The 22196-nt window shown below is 40.9% G+C and overlaps 1 protein-coding gene across 23 annotated transcripts in view; it reads left to right on the top strand.

Annotated features, from left to right (window-relative positions):
- The window catches only part of clasp2 (cytoplasmic linker associated protein 2), a 59888-nt gene that overhangs the window by 35246 nt on the left and 2446 nt on the right, over nucleotides 1-22196 (top strand). For 4 of the 23 annotated variants that reach the window (XM_023344751.1, XM_023344737.1, XM_023344757.1 and 1 more), the window contains 27 exons: nucleotides 30-53; nucleotides 343-360; nucleotides 951-1052; nucleotides 1250-1276; nucleotides 2777-2803; nucleotides 5393-5566; nucleotides 5732-5776; nucleotides 6687-6794; nucleotides 8305-8367; nucleotides 8934-9040; nucleotides 9177-9200; nucleotides 9348-9497; nucleotides 10185-10276; nucleotides 10375-10438; nucleotides 11124-11183; nucleotides 11450-11452; nucleotides 11912-12075; nucleotides 13214-13292; nucleotides 14819-14962; nucleotides 16337-16480; nucleotides 16613-16719; nucleotides 16964-17105; nucleotides 19779-19959; nucleotides 20035-20228; nucleotides 20322-20450; nucleotides 21133-21339; nucleotides 21427-21543. In XM_023344751.1, the coding sequence (XP_023200519.1) occupies nucleotides 30-53; nucleotides 343-360; nucleotides 951-1052; nucleotides 1250-1276; nucleotides 2777-2803; nucleotides 5393-5566; nucleotides 5732-5776; nucleotides 6687-6794; nucleotides 8305-8367; nucleotides 8934-9040; nucleotides 9177-9200; nucleotides 9348-9497; nucleotides 10185-10276; nucleotides 10375-10438; nucleotides 11124-11183; nucleotides 11450-11452; nucleotides 11912-12075; nucleotides 13214-13292; nucleotides 14819-14962; nucleotides 16337-16480; nucleotides 16613-16719; nucleotides 16964-17105; nucleotides 19779-19959; nucleotides 20035-20228; nucleotides 20322-20450; nucleotides 21133-21339; nucleotides 21427-21543 (2696 nt within the window). The remainder of the gene's footprint in view (nucleotides 1-29; nucleotides 54-342; nucleotides 361-950; nucleotides 1053-1249; nucleotides 1277-2776; nucleotides 2804-5392; nucleotides 5567-5731; nucleotides 5777-6686; nucleotides 6795-8304; nucleotides 8368-8933; nucleotides 9041-9176; nucleotides 9201-9347; nucleotides 9498-10184; nucleotides 10277-10374; nucleotides 10439-11123; nucleotides 11184-11449; nucleotides 11453-11911; nucleotides 12076-13213; nucleotides 13293-14818; nucleotides 14963-16336; nucleotides 16481-16612; nucleotides 16720-16963; nucleotides 17106-19778; nucleotides 19960-20034; nucleotides 20229-20321; nucleotides 20451-21132; nucleotides 21340-21426; nucleotides 21544-22196) is intronic. The other 19 variants (XM_023344752.1, XM_023344738.1, XM_023344739.1 and 16 more) reach the window with 18 other exon arrangements.

Here is a 22196-nt window from a genome sequence, read left to right as displayed (position 1 = left end):
CTGCTTTTCGGCTCTTTTTGCTACTTAAGATGATGCCTCTGATAAAACGGATGGTAAGATCATCTCACTCTGCTTCATCCCTTTGCTTTCTCCTTTAATCACTTCATCCCAGCTTATTTAAACTATTATGACCACAGCGCCCCCTGCTGTCCATCTTGTATACATGGAGGTTATATGATTTTAATCTTAAACTAGCAATCTAACCATTTTGCATATCTGCTTCAGTCAGATATTTTTATGTCAGGGCATACAGGATGTGTTTTGGGTCATGTGATGATAGAGATACACTATAGAAGGTGGAACCACGTATTTACAACCTGCTCCCTTTTTGTCTGTCTGTAGGGACCAGATCAGACAATGGTAAGATTCCTGTTAGGTTTGTGTTGGTGTTTGGGAATGTTCTAGGCTAGAAAACCCAGTTATAGATCCCAACAGTAATTTGCAGAAATATTATATAGTTGTTTTTTCTTTTCTGCGTTTTCCATAGTTGAAGAATGATTGAAATAATTATAAAAAAAATACAAATGCTCAAGCTAATGTTGTAGTTCTTCTCTTCTATCATTTAGTATTGCAAACTAACAGAGTAGTGTGAGATTAATTCAATAATAATAATAATAATCAACTAAATTTCTGCTTTAACAAAGAAAATAATCAGTACTATAATCATAATAATTCACTGATTATTGTACAGCGCGAAGGCTTCCTGCTTGATTAAATCCCCCAATTACTTTGCGATATTTGGTGGCTTTAGATTATTTTCTTATTTGCCGCTGAACCATCCCTGCTGTTTGCATCTGGAGCTGGCTGATTGTGAATGTTTACAGAGCAACTTTCAGTGTTAGATGCTTTCCCATCAGCTGCTGGCGCTCCTTTGCTTTTGGGCTTTGTTCTGCTGCAGACGGTGTGCTTTAGGCAGGAAGTCAATGTTTGTCGTCCTCCTTCACACGCAGGCCGAGTTCGTACCAAGCAGCCCTTGTCGACTGCCAGCACTGTGTCGAGCCAGGTGGACTCTCGAGGGCGCAGCCGCACCAAGATGGTCTCCCAGTCGCAACGTAAGTAACTTTTCCACCCCATCCTCTCTGGGCAAAAGATACTTTTCCCTTTGACCTTCGGCGTCGCAGACATGTGGGTGTGCGTGCGTAAGGTGTTTGCCAGGATTCTTGTTTTCTCAGGATTTGATTGTGGAGTTTCACAATTTGTTGCCGTCACGGTAACAATAAGCTCCATGTTAATGTTTTTGTGCCTTCAGGTTCCGACGAATCCGATTGCACGCCAGGTATCCTATCTGTTTGTCGGAGTGTGCTTGTCTTTGTGTCCCACAGTGGGATTGGTGGCTCACCTGCTGCTGCTCTCATTCTGATCAAGGTGTTTCATTAAAAAGAGTATTGTTTGTATTTCCCCCTGCATGCCGTGTCTCATCACTGAGGTTGGTTTGGTGAATATGTTGCTTTACGCAGCCTTAGCAAGGCTTTGGCTAATGTCAACAGAAGTATTCATATCTCTTTTTTTCATATTTTATCCACTTTCAACCACAAACGTCAATATATTTAGGAGTGATGGACCAGTGGTATCCAAACTTTTTGACAAGTCAAAAGTACATGTGGGCCACAATTGCTTTTGTTTCACAATTAAAAGTGAAAAAATTTTAAAGTCAGTTCTTGAACTGACCAATATTTTGATTTTTAAAGGTAATGAAAACGCTTTCAAGTAACATCTGCTAAGAATTGCAACAGGAAAATGACAATAAGAATATTTTTCATGTTCAGATTATTACATTTTGGCTGAATCTAGTGTGCTTTTTAAAAATTATTCATCTTTTAAATTATTTTCAAAAATGACTCGTTTTTGACTAATTTTAAATCTCATTTAAACCTTTCAAGAAAACCATATCGATTAGATGGAAACAATAAAATGATTTTATTTCCTAGGAGCTGGATCTATTTGGGTTTTATGTTTGCACAACATAAAGTAGAGAGATATTGACTCTGTTTAGTTAAGTATTTGTTTACTTATCCCACGTAATGTTGTTAATACAACACTAAATGGAATTAAGTTTTCAGAATATTGTTTAGCCCTAATTAGCAAGTAAGTTTAAACTTGAGTTTTATTTTGGGAAGGGTCAGGTAGATTTTGCAGCTGCTTTATACAGGAAGACTGAGGGGAAAACCTGTCTCTTTGGATCTTAAAGGTTGCAGACCTCTGGTGAATCACATAAAATCCCAATACAATAAATTATATGGAATAGTTCAAGCAGCGTGAATGCTTCTTAAGGGACAAATCACGCAGAGATATGTGTGGCGTAGCTGAGTTAACCAGTCGAACACTGAACATTTAGACGGAGAGCCACTTTCAGGTTTTCTCATCAGACTTTTAAACCCTGAATTCCAGGATTCATTTTATGGCTATTAAAGATGTTCCCCATGTGTGTGAGAGAGAAAGGCTGTGTTTATTACTTTTCTTTTAAAGATTTTTATTTCCTCATTGTGACAGGTAGACCAAACATGCACTGCTTTTCCCAGTCAACCATCTGCAGCTGGTTCAGTTCATCTGTGCTCTTGTTTTCTCTTTAGCAATTTGATTTGACTAACATGCCGAAGCGTCACCTTCACTGTTGCTTTGAAACACAAGGATGCGCTCCCATCTGACTCTGCTTTCTCGCTCCCATGACGCTTCTGCATTAACCCATAACTCATCTGATTTAACCCGCTTTTCCTTCGCCTTCCTCCTTACCTCTGCCCTCTCCCCCTTCTCTCAACCAATGGGCTTAATGTCTCAGGATCTCAGTCTGCTAACCCTGTTGGTGGTAAGGCTACAGCGCTACTGTTTTTTTCTCCCTTCACTCCCTAATTCTAGTCTGTCTGGTTTCCTTTGTTCCCCTGACTTCTCTCTTCTGTCTTTTTACCCATATTGCACTTAGACAGATCACTTTAAAGCTCCCTGCACTGTGGCCAAGGCATGCTGGGATTTGTAGTTACAGATTACGGATGCTTAGTTTTCATCCTAATCACTTCGCTCTGGGAGCGTTGAGTTTTTGCACCTTCCCGTGTTTGGATTTGCAAAAGATTCAGTTGCTTTTTTTTATTTTCACTTATATTTGTGTGTCTAATAACTATAAGCAAATAAAAGAAGCAGTAAAAACATAACTGGTCACTTTTTGCAACAAGGCGCCTGATTAGAACCAGACAGTGTGATACTTTGTAGCTTATTTAAGCATAGTTTTGTCTTTAATATGTTTAAGTTGGGTGCTTGTTGCTCAGTGTTGACGGTGTGTGTGTGTGGATTTAGATCAGTTTTTATCTGTCACACAGAGGTAGAGTGATCTGCATTCCTGTGTTCAAACGTGAAGAGCTGTGGTAGTCCAGCATAATGTAGAGCGCTGGAGCTTTTTAATCCAAACTCACATCTCACACCTCAACTGTTGTCCTGAGGATTGTGGTAGAACAAATCACTAGAGTACACTGCAAAAACACAAAATATCTTAGTACATTGGAAATAAGACAAAACTAACGTAGAAGTAACTTTTCAGCAGAAAAAATTAATGGAATAAGGCGTTTTTCCCGTATTATAAAACATAATATGGGTAGTAAAATTTCCTAAGAAATGCAACAGGAAAATGACAGTAATGCCATTTGTAGTTATAATATAATATGGTTTTTCCTCTGGTCAGTCATTTCATTTATAATTAGCACATTTTTGATCAATAATAAGGAATTATTGACTTAAAACAAGCTAATATATTGTGCTGAAAAGTTACTTGTAAGTTATTGAACTTGAAATAAAACAAAACTAAGATATTTGCCATTGAAACTAGACTAAAAATACTTGGTCAAGTTTTGTTTTTGCAGTGTAAAAGACTGTGTGGGCTTAGCACTCGGAGACAGGATCCCCAGGGGAAAGAGGACATTAGATTGTAAGATTAGTGTATTGATGATGGTTAAAAATCTTCTATTTCAATAGATATTTGGAGTACAGTTCAGCTAAATTTGATATCATGATTTAAAAACTATCCAATCTCTGTTATATATTTATCCATATGAATGAATCCGTGCTAATGTGTCTTTCCAATATTAACTTAATGTAGGTTGTCGTCATGCCAACCCCAGGAATCCTCTTTCCAGTCACACCGAACACTGCTGTGTTATCTAATTGCACACACAGCATATTTTAAGTTGTTGGCTATCATCTTTACAGCATTCTGTGCATTTATTGGCTCCCGTGGTAAAGATTTACACAAACCCTGAAGATAAATGTAGCTTCTACGGCAGTAATCTCCCACTGAAAACATCAGAAAAGTCTTCAGTCGTCCTTGATAACATTTTATTTGGATTGAAGCACAAACAGAGAGAGGGATCTTTGACTGTCCCGCTGTCAGAGTCACTCCAGATCGACCTGTTCCTGTATTTGAATTATTGCCCTGACTGCAGTTATGGGCATCTGCTTTACTTGAACAGCATGTTCTCTTGTCTTTCTCATTTTGAAAACTAGCTGCCTTTATATTTATACAACCTGGAAGTCAGGAAATAAAACATAAAAGTTCCTGGACATTGATTATCTCGGGAGTGAAGTGTGAAAAGATGTAGTAAAGGAGATGGGATTTAGAATTTGAGAAGATCCGAGATAAAAAAAAAAAACCAACAATAAAACAAAGTCACAACTAAACAAATTGAGAGTTTGGTTTCTGTTCATGGAATAAATATGTGGAACAATTTGTATAAAGAAACCAAAGAGATTTGATCAATTTTTACTTCTAAGAAAATAATAAAATATAATATTCTATCAAGTTATAATATTGACCCATATCTTATTTGCTTAATATTATTTTTATACACATTGCCTGTTTTGTGTTTATAGATGTATCTGTATAGATGGTTGCTTAGTTGCTTATAGTGTAGCCAATTCACTTTTGAGACAAAGGGTAGACTATATGAGATTTTGTTCTTCCAACCAACTACTTTTTCTCATTTGAAACTTTTGTTTATATCAACATGTGTCATGTTCATTTAAAACAGCAAATGAATGAAATAAATGAATAAAATAAAATAAAAATGGTTTCAATTCTGTAAATTGTTGGATGTAACAACAAGAACTACTGTTAGAAAACATTTATTTCTAAACATGAGCTTAATTTTTTAAAATTTTAAGTGTCAAATTCTTCAACTGCAAAAAAAGGAGAACTTATTTTTAGGGATTTTTGCACATTTTCACCTGGAGTGGCCAAAGGTGCACAGGGTGATTAAATGTTTTTGCACACAGGACTGAAAGTGCGATAGTGTCTATAAATGTCGTGTCGTCTTTAGCGGCATCACTACGTTCCTCTTGTTGGATGGACAGCGCTCTGACTTTCTTCTCCTTGTTTGTGTCTCCTCCTCCTCCTCTTTCTCCCTCTCTGAAGCCGGCAGTCGGAGCGGCTCTCCGGGTCGCGTGCTGACCACCACGGCGTTGAGCACCATGGGTTCTGGGGCTCACCGGGTGCTGGGCGGCGCCACCGGGGACGGACACAGGCGCAGCCGCATCCCCCGCAGCCAGGGCTGCTCCAGGGACTCCTCGCCCACTCGGCTCTCCGTCGGTGAGTACGACTCCGCTGGACTGAGCCCGTAAAACCCACGACCTCTGGTGTTCCTGTGTCATGTTTATGAAGGAGATGAATAAACACTCTTTGTTTATCAATACCAACTCTGCTTGATTTTCCGTCTCCTTCTCTCCTCCTCCCGTTGCTTCCTCCGTCCTCTAGCTCCTTCTATCCTTAGCTCAAACTACAACGGTGCCAGCAGAGGAGGTAAGGCTCCAGCTCCGACCTCTCCTCATCCTCAATCACCCCCTATTGCTCCTTCATCACCTTCAAATCCACCATCCCAGCCCCATTCACCTGCCTCAGCTTCGTAGATCTCCTCTCTCTAATTTGTCAAACTCCATGGCTGTGCTTGTTGTGGTGATGGGCGGCCATATTCAGATGGACATGTTTCCTCCTGTCCATACTAATCAGCAGTGGCTGTGCAACAAGGATCATGTTAGGTGGTGATTACCCCGGGATGGCTGAGTAGCTGCTGAAGATGAACAGAACAGTAAAGATGAGCATGCATCGCTCATCCTCTCACCCACTTGCTTCAATTGCTAAATTCACCTTGAATGCCTCTTTTCTTTTTTCTAATCTGTGTTTAGTGAGGGAAAATGAATAAATTCTGAGAATGTCAGGCTGCTGGGTTCTGCAGGCTTTTTGCTCCTTAGAGATGCATCTCATCATGATCCTCCCATTAGCTTCCCTGCTTAAGAAAAAGCATGATGCCTCCACACCCATGTTTCATCATGAGGCTGGTGTGTGCAGGATAATGTGACGCATTAGCAGTCACATTATCCTGATTGGTCTTCAATTAACAGAAAATAGGTCTGCATTATATTTTTCATATCTAACAGTTTGAAGGTATTAAACTGTTAGGACTGCTGGTGTTGAGATGCTTCCTAAGGACCAGTCAGCCTGGCTCATTGTTTTTTTCTTGTTTGATGTGTTTGTCACCTTTTCTCTTTTCTGTCTCATGTCTTCATTCTTCTTATTCTGCTCTTATTCACGTCTTGTGTTTGGATTTCCTGACTTCTGGTTATCCGTTTCACTGTACGTTTTGTCTTCTTACAACCACTTTCCTTCCACTTTCTCCTCTCCTGTCCTGCGATGTACGTTTGGGTGGCGTTAGCTCGAGGCAGTCGTATCCCTCGGCCCAGTATGAGTCAGGGCTGCAGCAGGGAGGCCAGCAGGGAGAGCAGCCGGGACACCAGCCCCGTACGCTCCTTCACACCTCTTGGTGAGTAGCAGTAAGAGGCGAAGTGCAGGGAGAATTAAGATGAGCGAGTCTGCAGACATGACGTCATCTTTAGGTTCTTTAGGTTTCAAGCTGTGCATATATGCGCATTACAACACATTTTCCCACCTCTTTAACTTTTTTTTTTTACATTGCATTCAAACCCTCAATACACATAGATGTCTATTAGGTGTCCATAGGTGGACATTAATTGTATTATCGCAATAAATCTCTTATCGTAAGATTTCGATTTATTGTTGCCACAATAAATTCCAGTTAATGTTTAAGAAACCCTGAACTGTCCGTATTATCTGGGTTATTTGTACTGTTTTTCTCCACTGTTCATTAATGGTGTATCACTAGCAATCTATAATTAGAATATATGATTAAATGCAATTAGTGTGTGGATTTTAGTGATACAAATCACACTTCCTTGTGACTGGTGTCCTAAATGGTTTGTCTTTCAAGAGTAATATTTGTGTTTGTGCTGTGTCATGCAGCCAAAGCCATGTAGACACATAAAAGAAATAAAAATATATTTTTTTTTAGTGTCACTTATTGTAATAGTACCATAAAATATTGTGATAAAACTTGGAAGTTCGCATTACCCACCTCTAAACCCTCAGTGCATTTTATGGGGGTTTTATGTGACAGACCAACAAAAAGTGCTGGAATGACTAAGAAGTGGAAAAAACTAGCTTTTAACATTTTTACTAATAATATCTGAAAAGTGTGGCATGTATTTGGACTCAGCTCCTCGTAGATTATCAGACTGGAAGATAAACCTCCCAGGTATTTTGCAACCTCTCAGGACAATGTGTTGTCACATTGTGTAGCTCTATCTACTAAATAGTCCTCAACAGATCCTCCCACCTGAGCTGCAGATCTCTGCAGCTCCTCCAGAATTACTATGGGCCTCTTGGCTGCTTCTCTCATTAATGCTCTCCTTGCTATGTCTTGGTACTCCCTCTCAAAATCTTCCCAGTTTGAGATGGTGAACTGAACAGAGCTCTGAGAGACGGTCAAAACTTGGGATTTTGTTTTATAACCCAACTTGCTTTAAATTTCACCACATTCTGCTGTTTATTTACTAATGTTCTCTATAAAATCTCCGACGCCTCCACAGAGCAGCTGGATTTATACTGAGATTAAAATATTTACAGGATGACTCTTATGTGGAAATCAGATGACTTCTTATCCGACAACTGGCTGAAGACATATGCACAACACACTTTTTCAGACTTTTCTTATTTTTTAAGCTACTTTTTGTTGGTGTTCCATATAAAATCTAATATCTAAATCAAATACATTCATAATATGAAACAGTTGAGGCATATTGAATAACTATAGTATAAATCATTGCTCTGAGCCTGCTGCAGCAAGTGTTGCTCTTTAGCTGACTTTCTTTCTGTGTTCACACGCTGCCCTCACTGTCACATTCCTGCGTGTGATTCTTGTGTTTGCGTGAGCAGCTGTTAAACTCTGTGTGTGTGTGTTTTAATCTTGGTTGCAGCAACTCGGAGCTACTCCCGCTCCACTGGAGCGCTCCACACACCTGATGCTTTTGGGGCTGCAGGTGAAGGCTGAGTACATCTATTTCTTTGCCTTCCATCCACCCCACCTTCTTGGCCAAACTTCTCTCGCCGTTTTTCTTTGATGTCCTCTTCAGCGCCACCCATCTTGTCCTGCTTGTTCGTGCCTCATCGATCATTGTTTTAATTTGGTTTTTAACGTTCTGCTCTAGGATGTTGAACCCCCTCCAGTGGAATTGCATGCTTCCGCCCGTTCAGTTGCCAGTTGATAACTATTTTTCTGTGTTTTTCGTTTTTTTTATCCATTTGTTTTCTTAATTTAGCTTCGACCCTTCTCTGCAGGATTGCCAACATGCTCTCTTTGTGTTCTTAAGCCATCCTTTCTTCCACCAGTGGCAAGTTCAGTGTCGTCTAACAAGTCATCACATTAACTTCCAGGGTTGACAATCGGGATGTGATGTTGTGTGAATGTTGGTGAGGAAGAGGATCATCTGTGGATCCGGCTGAATGGAGGACAGAGAGCGTTTTCCTTTTATCCTGAAGGTTTATTAACAGCTCGGTTTTCCATATTTTCCCTCCTCCCTCTCTTTGCGACTGTCTCGGCCCACAGGATCGGGTTTTGGCATCAGCCAGTCCAGTCGTCTTTCTTCTTCGGTCAGTGCCATGAGGGTCCTCAACACTGGCTCCGACGTAGAGGAGGCCCTCGCAGATGCGCTGGTACGTACAATAAACTCTGAGACCTCGCATGGAGACACACTCCAGTACTCTGCAAAGAATGTGCAGCTTACATCTCCTCGGGTGCATGTCTGCGTGTTCTCTAATCCCGGCTTCTACCTCTGTTTAATGCTGTCAGCTGTTGAGAGACATGAGATCTAAGGTCAGGTTCCTCTCCTGGATCATACCTGTGTGTGTCGTGTGTGTGTGTGTTGTTGATGTTGCTTAGATGTGCTCCTTTAGAATGTGTCGTGTTTATTTTCTGCCTCTCCCCCTCCCTGTACGCTCACTGGTTCTTTCTGTCTTGCAGAAGAAGCCGGCACGGCGACGGTACGAGAACATGTATTCTGACGACGACGCCAACAGCGACGCATCCAGCGCCTGTTCGGAGATATCCTGCAGCTCGAGGAACGGAGGGGTCATCCCCACCTACATGAGGCAAACTGAAGACGTGGCTGAGGTAGACACCGAGGGAAATATTTTATTTGTACTTAATTTGACAGACATCACAAAGATTTGCGTAATTTTTGTTTTCAATTTGCTGCAAGTCAAGTAGGAGACTCAGCTAATGTGTGAAAGTCGCTCTGGTCACATAAAACCAAAACTAAACTTTGTTCTGCACAAACAGCATGGTGGAAAACTAACATAAAATCCTTAATAAACCATTTGCGTTGTGGAACTTGGTGGTGGCGGCAGCAATTTGAGGTTGTTACGTTGCTAATGGGAAAAATTTTAAGGTTACCTTTTTGGATACAGTGTATTTTTTACAATACAAATACACTGTAGGGCTGAACAATAATCAATTTTTTTTTATATTACATTTTTTGTAAAATCTGGATTTCTTTTCACCAATTCTGTCCATGGGTTTCCATAGTTCAGAGTGATTTTAGCCCACCTAAAAAGTACCGTCTTTTTTGACAAGCGATAAACTTTGTATTCAGGTCTACATACAGAAGGAATGATTGAAATGAGAAAAAAAAATATTAAGATGTTTTCTGTCATGTATGTATTTTTTAATTAAAAACAAAGGTAGGAAGTTGAATTTTGAATTAAAGAAAGTCTAAAGCAAAAAAATTTCAAATCTTTCAGCTGTTTCTTGCAGAGAGAGATGAATCTTAACCTGCCTCGTGTTTGCTGTGATTCCCAGGTGCTCAACCGCTGCGCCAGTGCCAACTGGTCTGAGAAGAAGGAGGGACTTTTGGGCCTGCAGGCTCTGCTGAGGAACCAGCGCACACTCAGGTCAGCCTCAGAACAAACACGTTTTTTTTTTTTGTTGTTTTGTTTTGAAAGATAAACTCATGGAGGGTTTTCATCTGAATCTTTTCTCTCCCCCTCAGTCGGGTGGAGTTGAAGAGGTTGTGTGAAATCTTCACCAGGATGTTTGCAGACCCTCACAGTAAGGTATGAATGCATGAATGCACACACACACACACGCACGCACACACTTATCGCCTCGCAAATCTCATTATTCATCCACTTTAATTTTGGTTTCCGTTAACTTTGTTTATCCCACCATCCCTCACTGTACCGGATTCTGCCAAATCCCAAGCAGTGTTACCGTCTTTCAGTGCGCACACACTCACTTCAGCAGTCCTTCTGCACACCTGGGCCAACAAATGGGATAAACAGGAGAAAAACATGTGGATACACTCCTCCCAACATGAACACTGGCATGCAGAGTGCAACATGCTAACGGCATGCCCTGCCTGTTCTTTTTTGCGTGTGACCTGAAACTCTCCGCCGTCCTGTGGGATTGCTCTGTCACCGTTCAGCAGTCAACCAGCTGGCTGCGCTCTTTGCATTCACTTCCACTCACTTTTTTTGCTCTCATTTCCCTTCCCAACAACCCTGACTGCATAAAAATAAATAAAAAAAATTAAATAAAATATCACATGGACACACACACCCCAATGTTTGGGCTGCCAGCTCTTCTTCTCTGACTAATCAGCTGTGGTTCGCCCCTTCTAACACTGCCGCCTTTCTTTCGGCGCTATGACTCCTCCGTCGCCTCACACAACCAGTGTGAGGCGCGCGAGCTTTTCTCCCTTCTCACTCGTTTGACGTGTGACGATTTGATGAATTTCAGCGAGACTCCGGCAGGGTGTACGGCTCGGCAGAATCCGGTATAAGCTCAGCCTCCTTCAAGGTACCGCATCTCATCATGGACGCCTCTCTTCCCTTCATCTCTCTGCTCCTACATTTAATTTTTCTACCTGTCACTTCATATATTTTGTTTCTTTTTGTTTGCTAAAGTGCACACAGCATTTCGTTCGATTTAAAAACACTTTGAAGATTTTGAAATCTTTAAAGATGGATCTTAGTTTGACAAGCAGAGTAAAGGTTTGGTTAGGATGCTAACAGATGTGTGTTTCTGTCTCCCTTATGCCACCCCCACCCTGGAACTCTCTGTAGAGAGTAAGTTTGGCCAATCGGTGTTACTGTTTTTATCTAACTGAATGAAAATCTGCTTCATTAATCTGATTGGTTAATCGGTAATCGAGGTCGTTAACATCCACTAACCTGCCTGACCATTCGCCGTCCTGCTGAAATCAACTACTTGCTCATAAAGATGGTTACCGCTGGTTACCCCGTAACCTGACTGACTTTTAATTCGTCAAGTAAAAGGCTGATTATATCTGTTATTATGTCGTTTTGGGTGATTTTGTTGAATCGGTGATTAGGCTTAAAATGGTCTGCTGCCACACTAAATACCTACTAACTCCATAATGGGAACTAATTCTTTTCTTACATCATCCCAGCTCAGGGTAACCTGTGTGCATGCATCCGTGTGTGTCTGAGGAAGAACTCCGTAGTACGGCTGGATCAACCTTAACAATAAGGCATTATCGGGGTGGTGTGTGTGTGTGTGTCTAGGTGTTCAGCATGTTCCTGGAGACCCTGGTGGACTTCATCCTGGTCCATAAGGACGACCTCCTGGACTGGTTGTTTGTCCTGCTTACACAGCTGCTGAAGAAGATGGGAGCCGACCTGCTGGGTTCTGTCCAGGCCAAAGTCCAGAAAGCTCTGGACGTCACACGGTGAGCGCCGACATCTCACTCATAGGCTGGCATTTCAGGACAAGATCACAAAGATTTGGATGCGTTTGCTTTTTTTTACAGAGACATTTTACCTCCTGCACTTTCAGTACTAAATCATGGATCATAACATCACCACCTTGCAGGTTACTTTAAATTGAAAAGTACACAAAGATATTGTGAAAAACATCAGGATAAGACCAAAGAATGTAAAAAATGTTTTATGAATAATTAGGGCTGGGCAATAAATCAATGCAATGGATTAATAAAATTTTGGATTTTCGAAGATTTCATTTTCATAATTGATTCCATGAGTTTCCACACTTAAAAGTCTTAGTTTTTCTTCTATTTATTTGGACTTTGAATTCAGATCAACTCTGAGATGGAATATTAGGGCCAGGCTACATTTTTTGTTACAAGAAAAAAGTCCTAATATTAGGAGAATAGAGTAGTAATCTTATGAGAACTCCAAAATAACACAAACTTTAAATGAGGAATGCTGAGCATCTTGTGAAGTTTTACTTTTACAAGTAATACTTAATAGAAGTACTTCATCAGTATCAAATTATTATGAGCAGCATAAATTTGAAACAATCATGCAAACAATTGCGCATGTTTTAAAGAGCTGATTTTTTTTTCTCATTAAAACAACTTCCTTTCTCATAATTTTAATAGGGTCTTCCAGTAAAACTGTGCCTGTTTTCTCCTAATATTTTGACTATATTCTTGGAATTAAACAAATTCTAGTATCGTGGGCCTGATACTCCATCATACAACTCACTGCAGGGCTGATTGGAGGAAAAGCCACTTGTTGAAGATATTTTCTATCATTTGAAATTTTGAACCGAACAAAAATCAATTAAATTTAGAAATCAGATCTGGTATGAAAAACATTAGAGATGCTGTTATTAAGCCCTGTCTCCCAGCTCTATGAATAATCATAACTTTGCCATATGATTCTTTTTATTTTATCGTTTTTGTTCACCAACCGTGATTGACAGTTAAATTTTTCTTAGTTTTAATTACCTGCATATAATTCTCATTTAAGCTAATACTCCCTGCGATATTATTTATGGCTGAGAAAATGGTTGCTTATTTTCTCTGTGGATTACAGTATGGCTCTTTGTTTTTCCTCTTCCAGAGAGTCTTTTCCAAATGACCTTCAGTTCACTATTCTCATGAGGTTCACTGTGGACCAGACGCAGACGCCCAGCCTCAAGGTACTGACTGTTTATGATGCCGTGTGTTTGAGTGCTTGAGTGGACGGGAAGCATGCACATGGCGCTGCAAAAGAACGGCCATGGTCACTGCTTGGATTAACAGAAATCAGTACCTGCCCATCACTCTGGCTGTGCGTCCCAAAACCCTGAGTCCTGGGCTGTGATTGGACGCCGCCGCCTTCTAACGCCATCAAGTTTGACCTCCGAGTCCCTGACCCCCGCCCCCACGTCACCCATCCATCTACCTGCTCCAGCCTTGTTCTCTGCTTTGTTACTTTTACCCTCGTTTCCACCGCTTCCTGTCTGATCTGCTTCATTTCCTGGACTCCAGGCTTGGGCATAAAATGATGTAACCAGTAGAACAATTTACTCGATGTACTGCAAATCATGTCACTCCAAAGTAATTCTCTTCTCTCTTAAAACTTAGAAAACTGAAGCAGGAATGGTTATTAATTCAGCTGTGAGACAGAATGAACTAAAAATTATCCAACATATAAAACAGTAAGAAGCTTGGACACGTTTGGTTTTGTCTGGGAAAGAAGAATTTATTTAAGTTTGAAAGTTAATTCAGAATGGAAAGAATATATTTGTGTTTCCAGACAGCTACATCATTCACTAACATAAATCCATCAATCAGTGGGTTCATCCATCCATCCATCCATCCATCCATCCATCCATCCATCCATCCATCCATCCATCTGTTGGTTAAATCATCCATCCATCCTCCATCACTGGGTTAATCCTTCCATTCATCCATCCATCCATTAGTAGATTTAGAAACAGCCTAGTTTTCTGTGATTCGAGCAGTTTGGGTTTTTCGAAGCAATAGCTAAATTTTAAAGCAGCCCAAGCCTCCTCCTCTTCCTCTCCTGCTCCTCTAGATTTCCCCCTCCTCCTCCCGCCATGCTCCTCTCCATCTCTCACCTCCCTCTGCCCTCCCCTGTCCTCGTCCCCTGTCTCCCCGTTGATTGACGCGGTGCTTCTCCTCTCTCTCTCTGAAGCCTGTTCGGAGCTCGTGTTGCGGGCGAGGCAGGGGAGGGTCCGGGGTAAAATTGTTTCCCCCCAGAGCGCGGCGCCACGCCTGCTCTCTAGACGAGCAGGCCGCAGCCTGGAGCCAGTCCTCCCAGGTCAGTGCGCTCCGGGGGGAGCAATTATATGGCGCGCACGGTGCTGCTAAGTGATTTGGAGGAAGTTCTCCCCTTGAGATGCAGATGTAGAAAGGCGTGAGATGAGGGCAGGATTCACTTGTGGAGTCTGCGATGAATGTTGGCATTTATTATTTCCTTTATTTTGCCATTTGTTGCAAAGCATGAACATTGATGCTGTTTAGTTTGACGATCTTCTCACCGATTCATCAAGACGTTTGATTTTCCAGATCTGTAAGGGACCCGCTCTGGTTTTACACTCTCACTGTGAACGTTGGTGCTTGTTTCCATGTGTGTTTGAATCGTTTCTACCATGTGTATTCAGGTCAGCTTTAGCCATCCCACGTTGGTGATCTGTGTAAACGTGTGTTTGTGGTGCAGGTGAAAGTGGCCATCCTGAAGTACATCGAGACGCTGACGATGCAGATGGAGGCCCCCGACTTTGTGAACTCCAGTGAGACTCGACTCGCGGTTTCTCGCATCATCACCTGGACAATTGAACCCAAGAGCTCCGATGTCAGAAAGGTACCGGCTCTCACCCCCATCGTGACTCTAAGCATGAGTGCTGCAGAATTAATGAGCAGACTGAGAACCCGATTAGTTTATCATAAGTCTGGAAGTACAGCTTTTTGTTTTTCTCTGCCAGAGAAGTTTTAGTTTTTTGCTGGCTTGCAGGTGTGTGTTGTAGCAGCAGCTGTCCAGTAGGACGTATTGCAACTGTAGATTCTTCACACAAAATCCCAGTAAGATGCACTAAAGTTTGTAACTTGAGGTATGAATATTTCTTTGGCAGGATCTTCTGCCCGCCCCAATATTTTTGATTTTATTTTTCTAGGAAAGTCCCATTGAGATTAAAAGCCTCCTTTTCATCACAGTCCAGACCAAAAAGCATCAAAAATTACACCACAGTTACAATAATTTACACAATTAAAGTGCCATAAAAATATTTAAAAACAGTCACAGTTTAACAAAGTCATCTCTGTTGCTCTTTCTGGTTTTAAAAATGTGGACTGAAATTAGTTCAGTTAATTTCCAGTCTTTTTGCAACATGTTCATGTAGATCAGAGGTGTCTAATTCATTTTTGTTTTGGGCCAAATCAAGATCATAAATAAATGCTCTTAAAGGGCCGGTTCTGCCAGAATGTATTGATAAAATACACTGTTAAAATATCAAGGAATTCTTAAAGTTAAATAATATTATTACACATCTTTTCAGTCCCTCCAGGATTTAGTGATTCTTTTTATGATTTTTTTGCAATAAAAATCAAAGTGTTTGTGGTACTAATATGGAAATATTAATTATATATTTAATATATATTTTCCCTTACTTATGACGGTATATGTGACTTTTTATGATTCGCTGTATTGATAATCTGACATCAATTTAGGCCGAGGCAGCTGTTTAGTACAAATAAGAAAGTTTTTGACAATTTTTGGAAAAAATCTGCAATAAACTCCCAATTATTAGCGCAAAAAGGCGTGGGAATTTGTCCATTTTGTGTGAATTTCCACGATAATTCTCAAGAACCTGGAGGGACTGATTCATATAATTTGGCAGTAAGCATATAAAAACTGCATTGATTTGATTGATAACATAACATTTAATCACACTTCGTGTTTAGTCTAGACTCTAGAGGGCCACATGAAAAGCTACGGCAGGCCAGATTTGGCCCACGGGCCTCGTATTTGACACGTGATGTAGACGGAGCCGAGTAAATAAAGCTACTTTTTTCACAATTTTGTGTGGGGAAATTAAACAGAACAAAAAATTATCATTTGAATGCAAAGAGTAAGAGTCAACTCCTCTCTGTGTGATCAGATCACAGATGTAGGATGACAAAGCACATATTTTTTGCTACTAAATGAAATGTTTTCATGAATTATTTTGCGTCTCCACAGGCAGCCCAGGCGGTTCTGATTGCCCTGTTCCAACTCAACACTCCGGAGTTCACCATGCTGCTGGCAGCTCTTCCCAAAACCTTCCAGGATGGAGCCACCAAGCTGCTTCAGAACCATCTGAAGAACACGGGCAACACGGCCCAGGTGGGTAGACTGGAACATAAAGTGCCAGACCACACGAGTTAAGAAGGGAGATGTTTAAACATCCTTTGTAAATCATTACAAAATCATGTAACAACCGGCGACAACTCTGTGTACTTTTTGTCACGTTTTCAGGCACCAATGGGAAGCCCTTTGACGCACCACAACACCCGATCGCCAGCCAGCTGGCCCAGTCCCGTCACCTCACCTATCAACACCTCACAAAACACCCCGTCACCAAGGTAACACGTCCTCTGTGACACAGTGGGGCTCTTTTTTTTCTTTTTTTTTTTTTAAAGAATCAGAAAAAAAATGATCAGAAAATGTTCGGCTGTACATTCATCTCAAGCATGAAATAAAGTTAAACTAATAAAATTGGAGCTCTACTCATGAAAAATTTGAAATGCCTTTATATTTATTCATACCATGTGAGTTTTTAAAGAAGAAAAAAAACAACAAAGAACCAGGCATATCTGTGTTTTGCAGTGCATTTGACTACGACCCGGAGAACCTGAATTCCGAGGACATCTACAGCTCCCTGAAAGGCGTCACAGAGGCGATCCAGAACTTTAGCGTCCGGAGCCAGGAGGACATGAACGAACCCGTCCAACGGCGAGAAGGAGACGACGTGAGTTGACATGCAGGCTCTGATGACCGATGCATGTTTGTAGCCTCTAAGCGTCGCCTAATGGACATGTGTTAAGACATTTCTGCTGTAGATGCATCTACAGCCATGGAAAAAATAAGAGTCCGCTACACTGAAGCCCATTGAAAACCTCCTGGTTATTCCACCAAATATCGATTTCTGAACTCTTCCTGAGTTAAAACATTAGTATTGTTGTTTCTAAATGAATATGAACTTGTTTTCTTTGCATTATTTGAGGTCTGAAAGAGCTGTATATATGAGGGCCCTGACTTCAACATTTTGATTCATTACACAGACTTTTAATGTTGTTAGTTTTCTAAAATATAAAGGTTCAGGCAAGAACCTTTAAATTTGCACGTTTTTGGTATGTCTTTAATTCTGGTGCAGACGTTTTAAACAACAGCAATGGGCAACAAAGCTCCTTCTCTTTGCCCACTGGCGGTTAATTTTTGCTTCAAAATCAATCTGATGGGATGCTGGAGAGGACTGTTTACATTTTCAAGTAATATATTACTTGAAAAATGTCTCAAAACAACAGTATCACAAAAATGACAGAGCCAATTTGTTAGCCAGCACAATTTATCTTGACAGGTCTGACCGCTGGTTTGTGTGGCATAAACATCTTCAGTGCCAGTCGGGCTAAAATAACCCGGGGTTACCGGGTTAGCATATCGAAGTAGATCATAACTCTGATGTTCTTTGAAGGCCTGACAGGCAGGCAGCAATGAAACAGTCTTTTCCTAGATTTACCACACACTCATGTACCGTGTGTGTGTGAGATTCTGACATGTGATCCCTCTCTCTTCGTGGGAACCGAGGGACGTACAGTTGCTGTTTATGGGAAGGGTGACTGTAAAGATAATCCTCTGCAAACAGTCTTAGCATGTCAGTAATGTTCTGCCAGCTTTGCCTCCTAAATTCAATAATAATTTGCTATTTTCAGCCGCTCCTCCCGTCGGGGTTCATGTTGAGGGTAAATTTATGACTCGAGACGTCCCGCAGCCCTTCCCAGGAACACGGCCCCCTTTTAAGGACACAGTGTTCTCCAGTACAGAGGTGTGACCTCCTGACATTTTCTCCATGACATGCATCTGAAATCTAACCAGCCCACATTTCATCAGCACACCTGACTCGTCAAACCAGCCCATACATAGTGACCTTTTAATGCTTTGAGTGTAAACATACACACAAACAGGACCACCCTGCGCCCTGCTCTGCTTCTCACCTGATGGATCACTTGTCGAACTTCACAAAGTCTCTGATAAACAACGTCGACGAGAAAAAAATCCTGGTATTTTCAGGCTAGAGACATAAAAGACCTGCACCTTACGCTGCAACTTTAAACGTGAACTTGGCTCTGGTGCAAAAACTGTATGCATCTCTGGTTGTAAAAGGTTTTCTACCTCATTTTATCAGATTTATGACAAGTTAGAGACATGCAGAGCTGTAGCAACACTAGGAAAGTGATTAATTTGACCGTTTCTGTTCATTGCTGTAAACTGACTCCAGATTTCTTTGAGTCAATAAATAAGGGCACAGCTGCAACGCCAAGAGTCCATTAACAAACTGAAGATGTACGGAGGTTTTTAAAAATTTCTGGATTCAAAACAACAGTCAATTTGTTTGCAATTTTTTTAAATGAGAAGTAAAGTTGTTGTTTTTTTGGGGGGCCGGGAGTTTAGCTATGCAGAGCATTTTGTGACATGGTACTCTTATTTATACAGCATTTGATGCTCTTGAGCCATTTCCATTATCATATACCACACTGCTAAATTATTTTCTCGACATTTTAAAATTCCAGGTCAACCTGGAGCCCAAGCTGCCACCTCCACTTTATTAAATTTTGCACAAATTATGTCAAACATTTGCTTTTAGTTCTGGTTTGTGAAGCCAAGGCTTTCCTGTTTGTGCTGCTGTCATTTTTAAGAAAGTAACAAAAGTTTACAATAAGGTCATCAAAAGGTCAGCCTTGCCCTCCACATTTAAGTCCAACAAAAGTTGTGTGTAATTGTGCTACAGTCCAGCCAACATTTGTATCTCTGTATCGTATCAATTGATATTGGTAATGGATTGTCTATTTCTTTTAAATATCAGAAATACTTCCTAACTGTTGGCAGGACCTTTCCTGTTGTATCCAGTTTCCTCTCAAGCTGTTGTATTCATTTTTGTCCCAGGCTGTTGTTTTTTTTATTATTTTTAAACAGTTGTGGGGAAACCTTAAACTGTTGCTGTCCAAGTTACTCAACAGGTTGTTGCTAGGTAACAATATGTTACTTAACAGGTTGTTGCTAGGTAACAATATGTTACTTAACAGGTTGTTGCTTGACAACCAAAGAACCAGTGAGTGAAAGAGTCGATTCCTCTGACAAACCTTTCTTAGCTGGGCATGAAAAGTGTAGCAGCAAAAGCATTTGCTTTGCCTACATTTCCCAGAATGCTGTGCAGTTCTGGATCAGAGTTTAGTGAAATCATTGAATATATTATCTTTTGGTATTGATCACGTGTCTATAGCGATATTTATTGTTATTGATTTATTGCTCAACCCTTGCTAGAGCTGGGCAAACTGTATTTTGTTGTGGCCTTTGAGTCAGGTTGTGACACTACGTACAAAACACAAGATGCCTTTATTCCTCCATCTTTGTTTTTTTTGACCAGGGGGGAAACGTGTCAGACTTGATGGACGGCGGTCGAATGGCTCTCGACAACAAGACTTCCCTCCTCAACACGCCCCTCCTCACCTCCAGCCCCCGAGTCGGCCACGATCACTTCTACGACTCGCCCCTGAAACAGAGCCGGAAAGACATCAGCCTGGAGGACTCGGGCCAACTCACCGACGGTACTGGAACCACAAAGCAAACACGCACGCTGCGTGGACCAAATGACGTCAACTCTGTTTGCTTCCGTAAAACAGACAGCGGGCTCGATCAGTCGGAGCGAGTGGCCGAGCTCCTCAAGGAGCTGTCCAATCACAATGAGCGTGTAGAAGAAAGAAAGGCGGCTCTGTACGAGCTGCTCAAGCTGATCCGCGAAAACACCCTGCAGGTGTGGGACGAACACTTCAAGACCATCCTGCTGCTTCTGCTGGAGACGATGGGTGACAGAGAGGTACACACACACACACACACACACACACAGGACCTGCGTCTACTCAGTGAAAAAGATCAGAGCTGAATTTCCTCTCTTCTTGAATCTCTTCAGCACGTGATCCGAACGCTGGCTCTGAGGGTGCTGAGGGAGATTCTTGGTAAGCAGCCTTGGAGGTTCAAGAACTATGCAGAGCTCACCATCATGAAGGCCTTGGAGGCTCACAAAGATCCACACAAAGAGGTACTGTCATCCACACCAGGGCTACCTGCAGCTAACGCTTATTAATTGGATTTTTAAAAAATTGCTACATCCTGCCTGTTTTTCTGTTAACCATTTTAACCCTTTTATACAATATTGGAAATACCTTCAAACATTCAAATAAACCAATGATCCAATTCCTTTTTTATAAAAAGAAAATAATCTTTGTATTGCTTAAAATGCAATACCATTCCTTTTGGTTAATTCTTGATTATTTGTAGCAAAGGATGAATCTGGAGCTAAAAAAATACTTCTAAAATCAGCCTGTGAAAATCTCATCTCTTTCTGATTGACTTAACGTAAATACAACAGCGTTTAATTTTTTGAATAATTATTAATAACTGGATAGTGAAAAGTGCTTAATGGTGTTTTTTCAACTGGTTGAAGCTAAAGCTATGCAACTTCACAAAGATTTTATTTTTTTTGTCTTAAATGTCTCTTGTTTACGAGTGTGTTGTTCTTCCAGCAAATAGCCTGGTTTTGAGTCTGGATACTCCAGCTAACAATTAATCAATTACTAAATTAGTTGACAATTTATCCAATTAATCATTTCAGCCTTAATCCACCCACAAATTAGCTTCTTCCAAGTAGATAATAGCTATGTTATTCACAGAACACCACAAGTTAAAGTAAACAAAGCTTGCTTTCTTTGTTTTTTCTGAAGGTGGTCCGCGCTGCGGAGGAGACGGCTGCCATGTTGGCATTGTCCATCAGTCCAGACCAGTGCATCAAAGTGTTGTGTCCAATTATTCAGTCAGCTGATTACCCCATCAACCTGGCTGCTATCAAGATGCAGACGAAGGTGATGGAGAGAGTTCCCCGAGAGGGCCTGGCCAGCATGCTGCCTGAGATCGTCCCAGGACTCATACAGGTGACTCGCCTCTGGGACATCAACTGGTAATCTGGGATGATTATTTATTTTGACAGTCACAGGGTAAGTTGTGTGTTTGTCCAACAGGGTTACGACAACTCTGAAAGCAGTGTGAGGAAAGCCTGTGTGTTTTGCCTGGTGGCCATCCATGCAGTGATCGGAGACGACCTCAAACCGCACCTCAGCCAACTCTCCAGTAGCAAGGTGAGCGGGTCACCGGCATTTTAAAATCCAGTTCATGAAAAACCTTGCTTTTAGGAATATAAACCGGATTGTGGCCACAAGCTTCAGAAACCTGAATGAAAAATTTATATCAACATAAAGTAGAGATTAATTGTGAAGATGAAGGAAAATTATGCTTTTTTTTTCTCTCAACTGACTAGAACTCCATTTTCCATGTGTTTAACTGGTAATCTGTGTTTTCTTTGCCCCTTAGAACTGCAAATGCACGTCATAATTTAGCTTTATAAAAGATTTCTGAAAACCATTTTCATTGCATTTAACCATAAAGCAGTACTTTAAGTTTGTTTATGACTTAAAATCCCAATAAAATGTTAGTTTGTGTTTGGAACTCTACAAAATATGAGTAGAAATATGAGTGTCTTGAAGAATGAACATTCTTTCAAGACATTATTCATTGGATCATGACTGGAATGCTGTTTATCAGGCAAACTCTCAAAGAATATGGATTTGAGATGAGATGCCTCAAATCCACAGTTTTACTAAAACTATGGATTTTATAAAATTTTAATAAAATAGTTTTATTAAACAGAGAAATAACTACTGGTCAGCTTTTACAGGGAGGGGCTGGTAATATGTAAAAAAAAATTTTGATCATATGATGTTAAAATGTTATT

The sequence above is a fragment of the Xiphophorus maculatus genome, chromosome 13 (assembly GCF_002775205.1).
Source record: "Xiphophorus maculatus strain JP 163 A chromosome 13, X_maculatus-5.0-male, whole genome shotgun sequence".
Taxonomy (NCBI): Eukaryota; Metazoa; Chordata; class Actinopteri; order Cyprinodontiformes; family Poeciliidae; genus Xiphophorus; species Xiphophorus maculatus.
The sequence above is the reverse complement of the archived record's forward strand: the minus strand, read 5'-3'. Positions and strand labels throughout refer to the sequence as shown.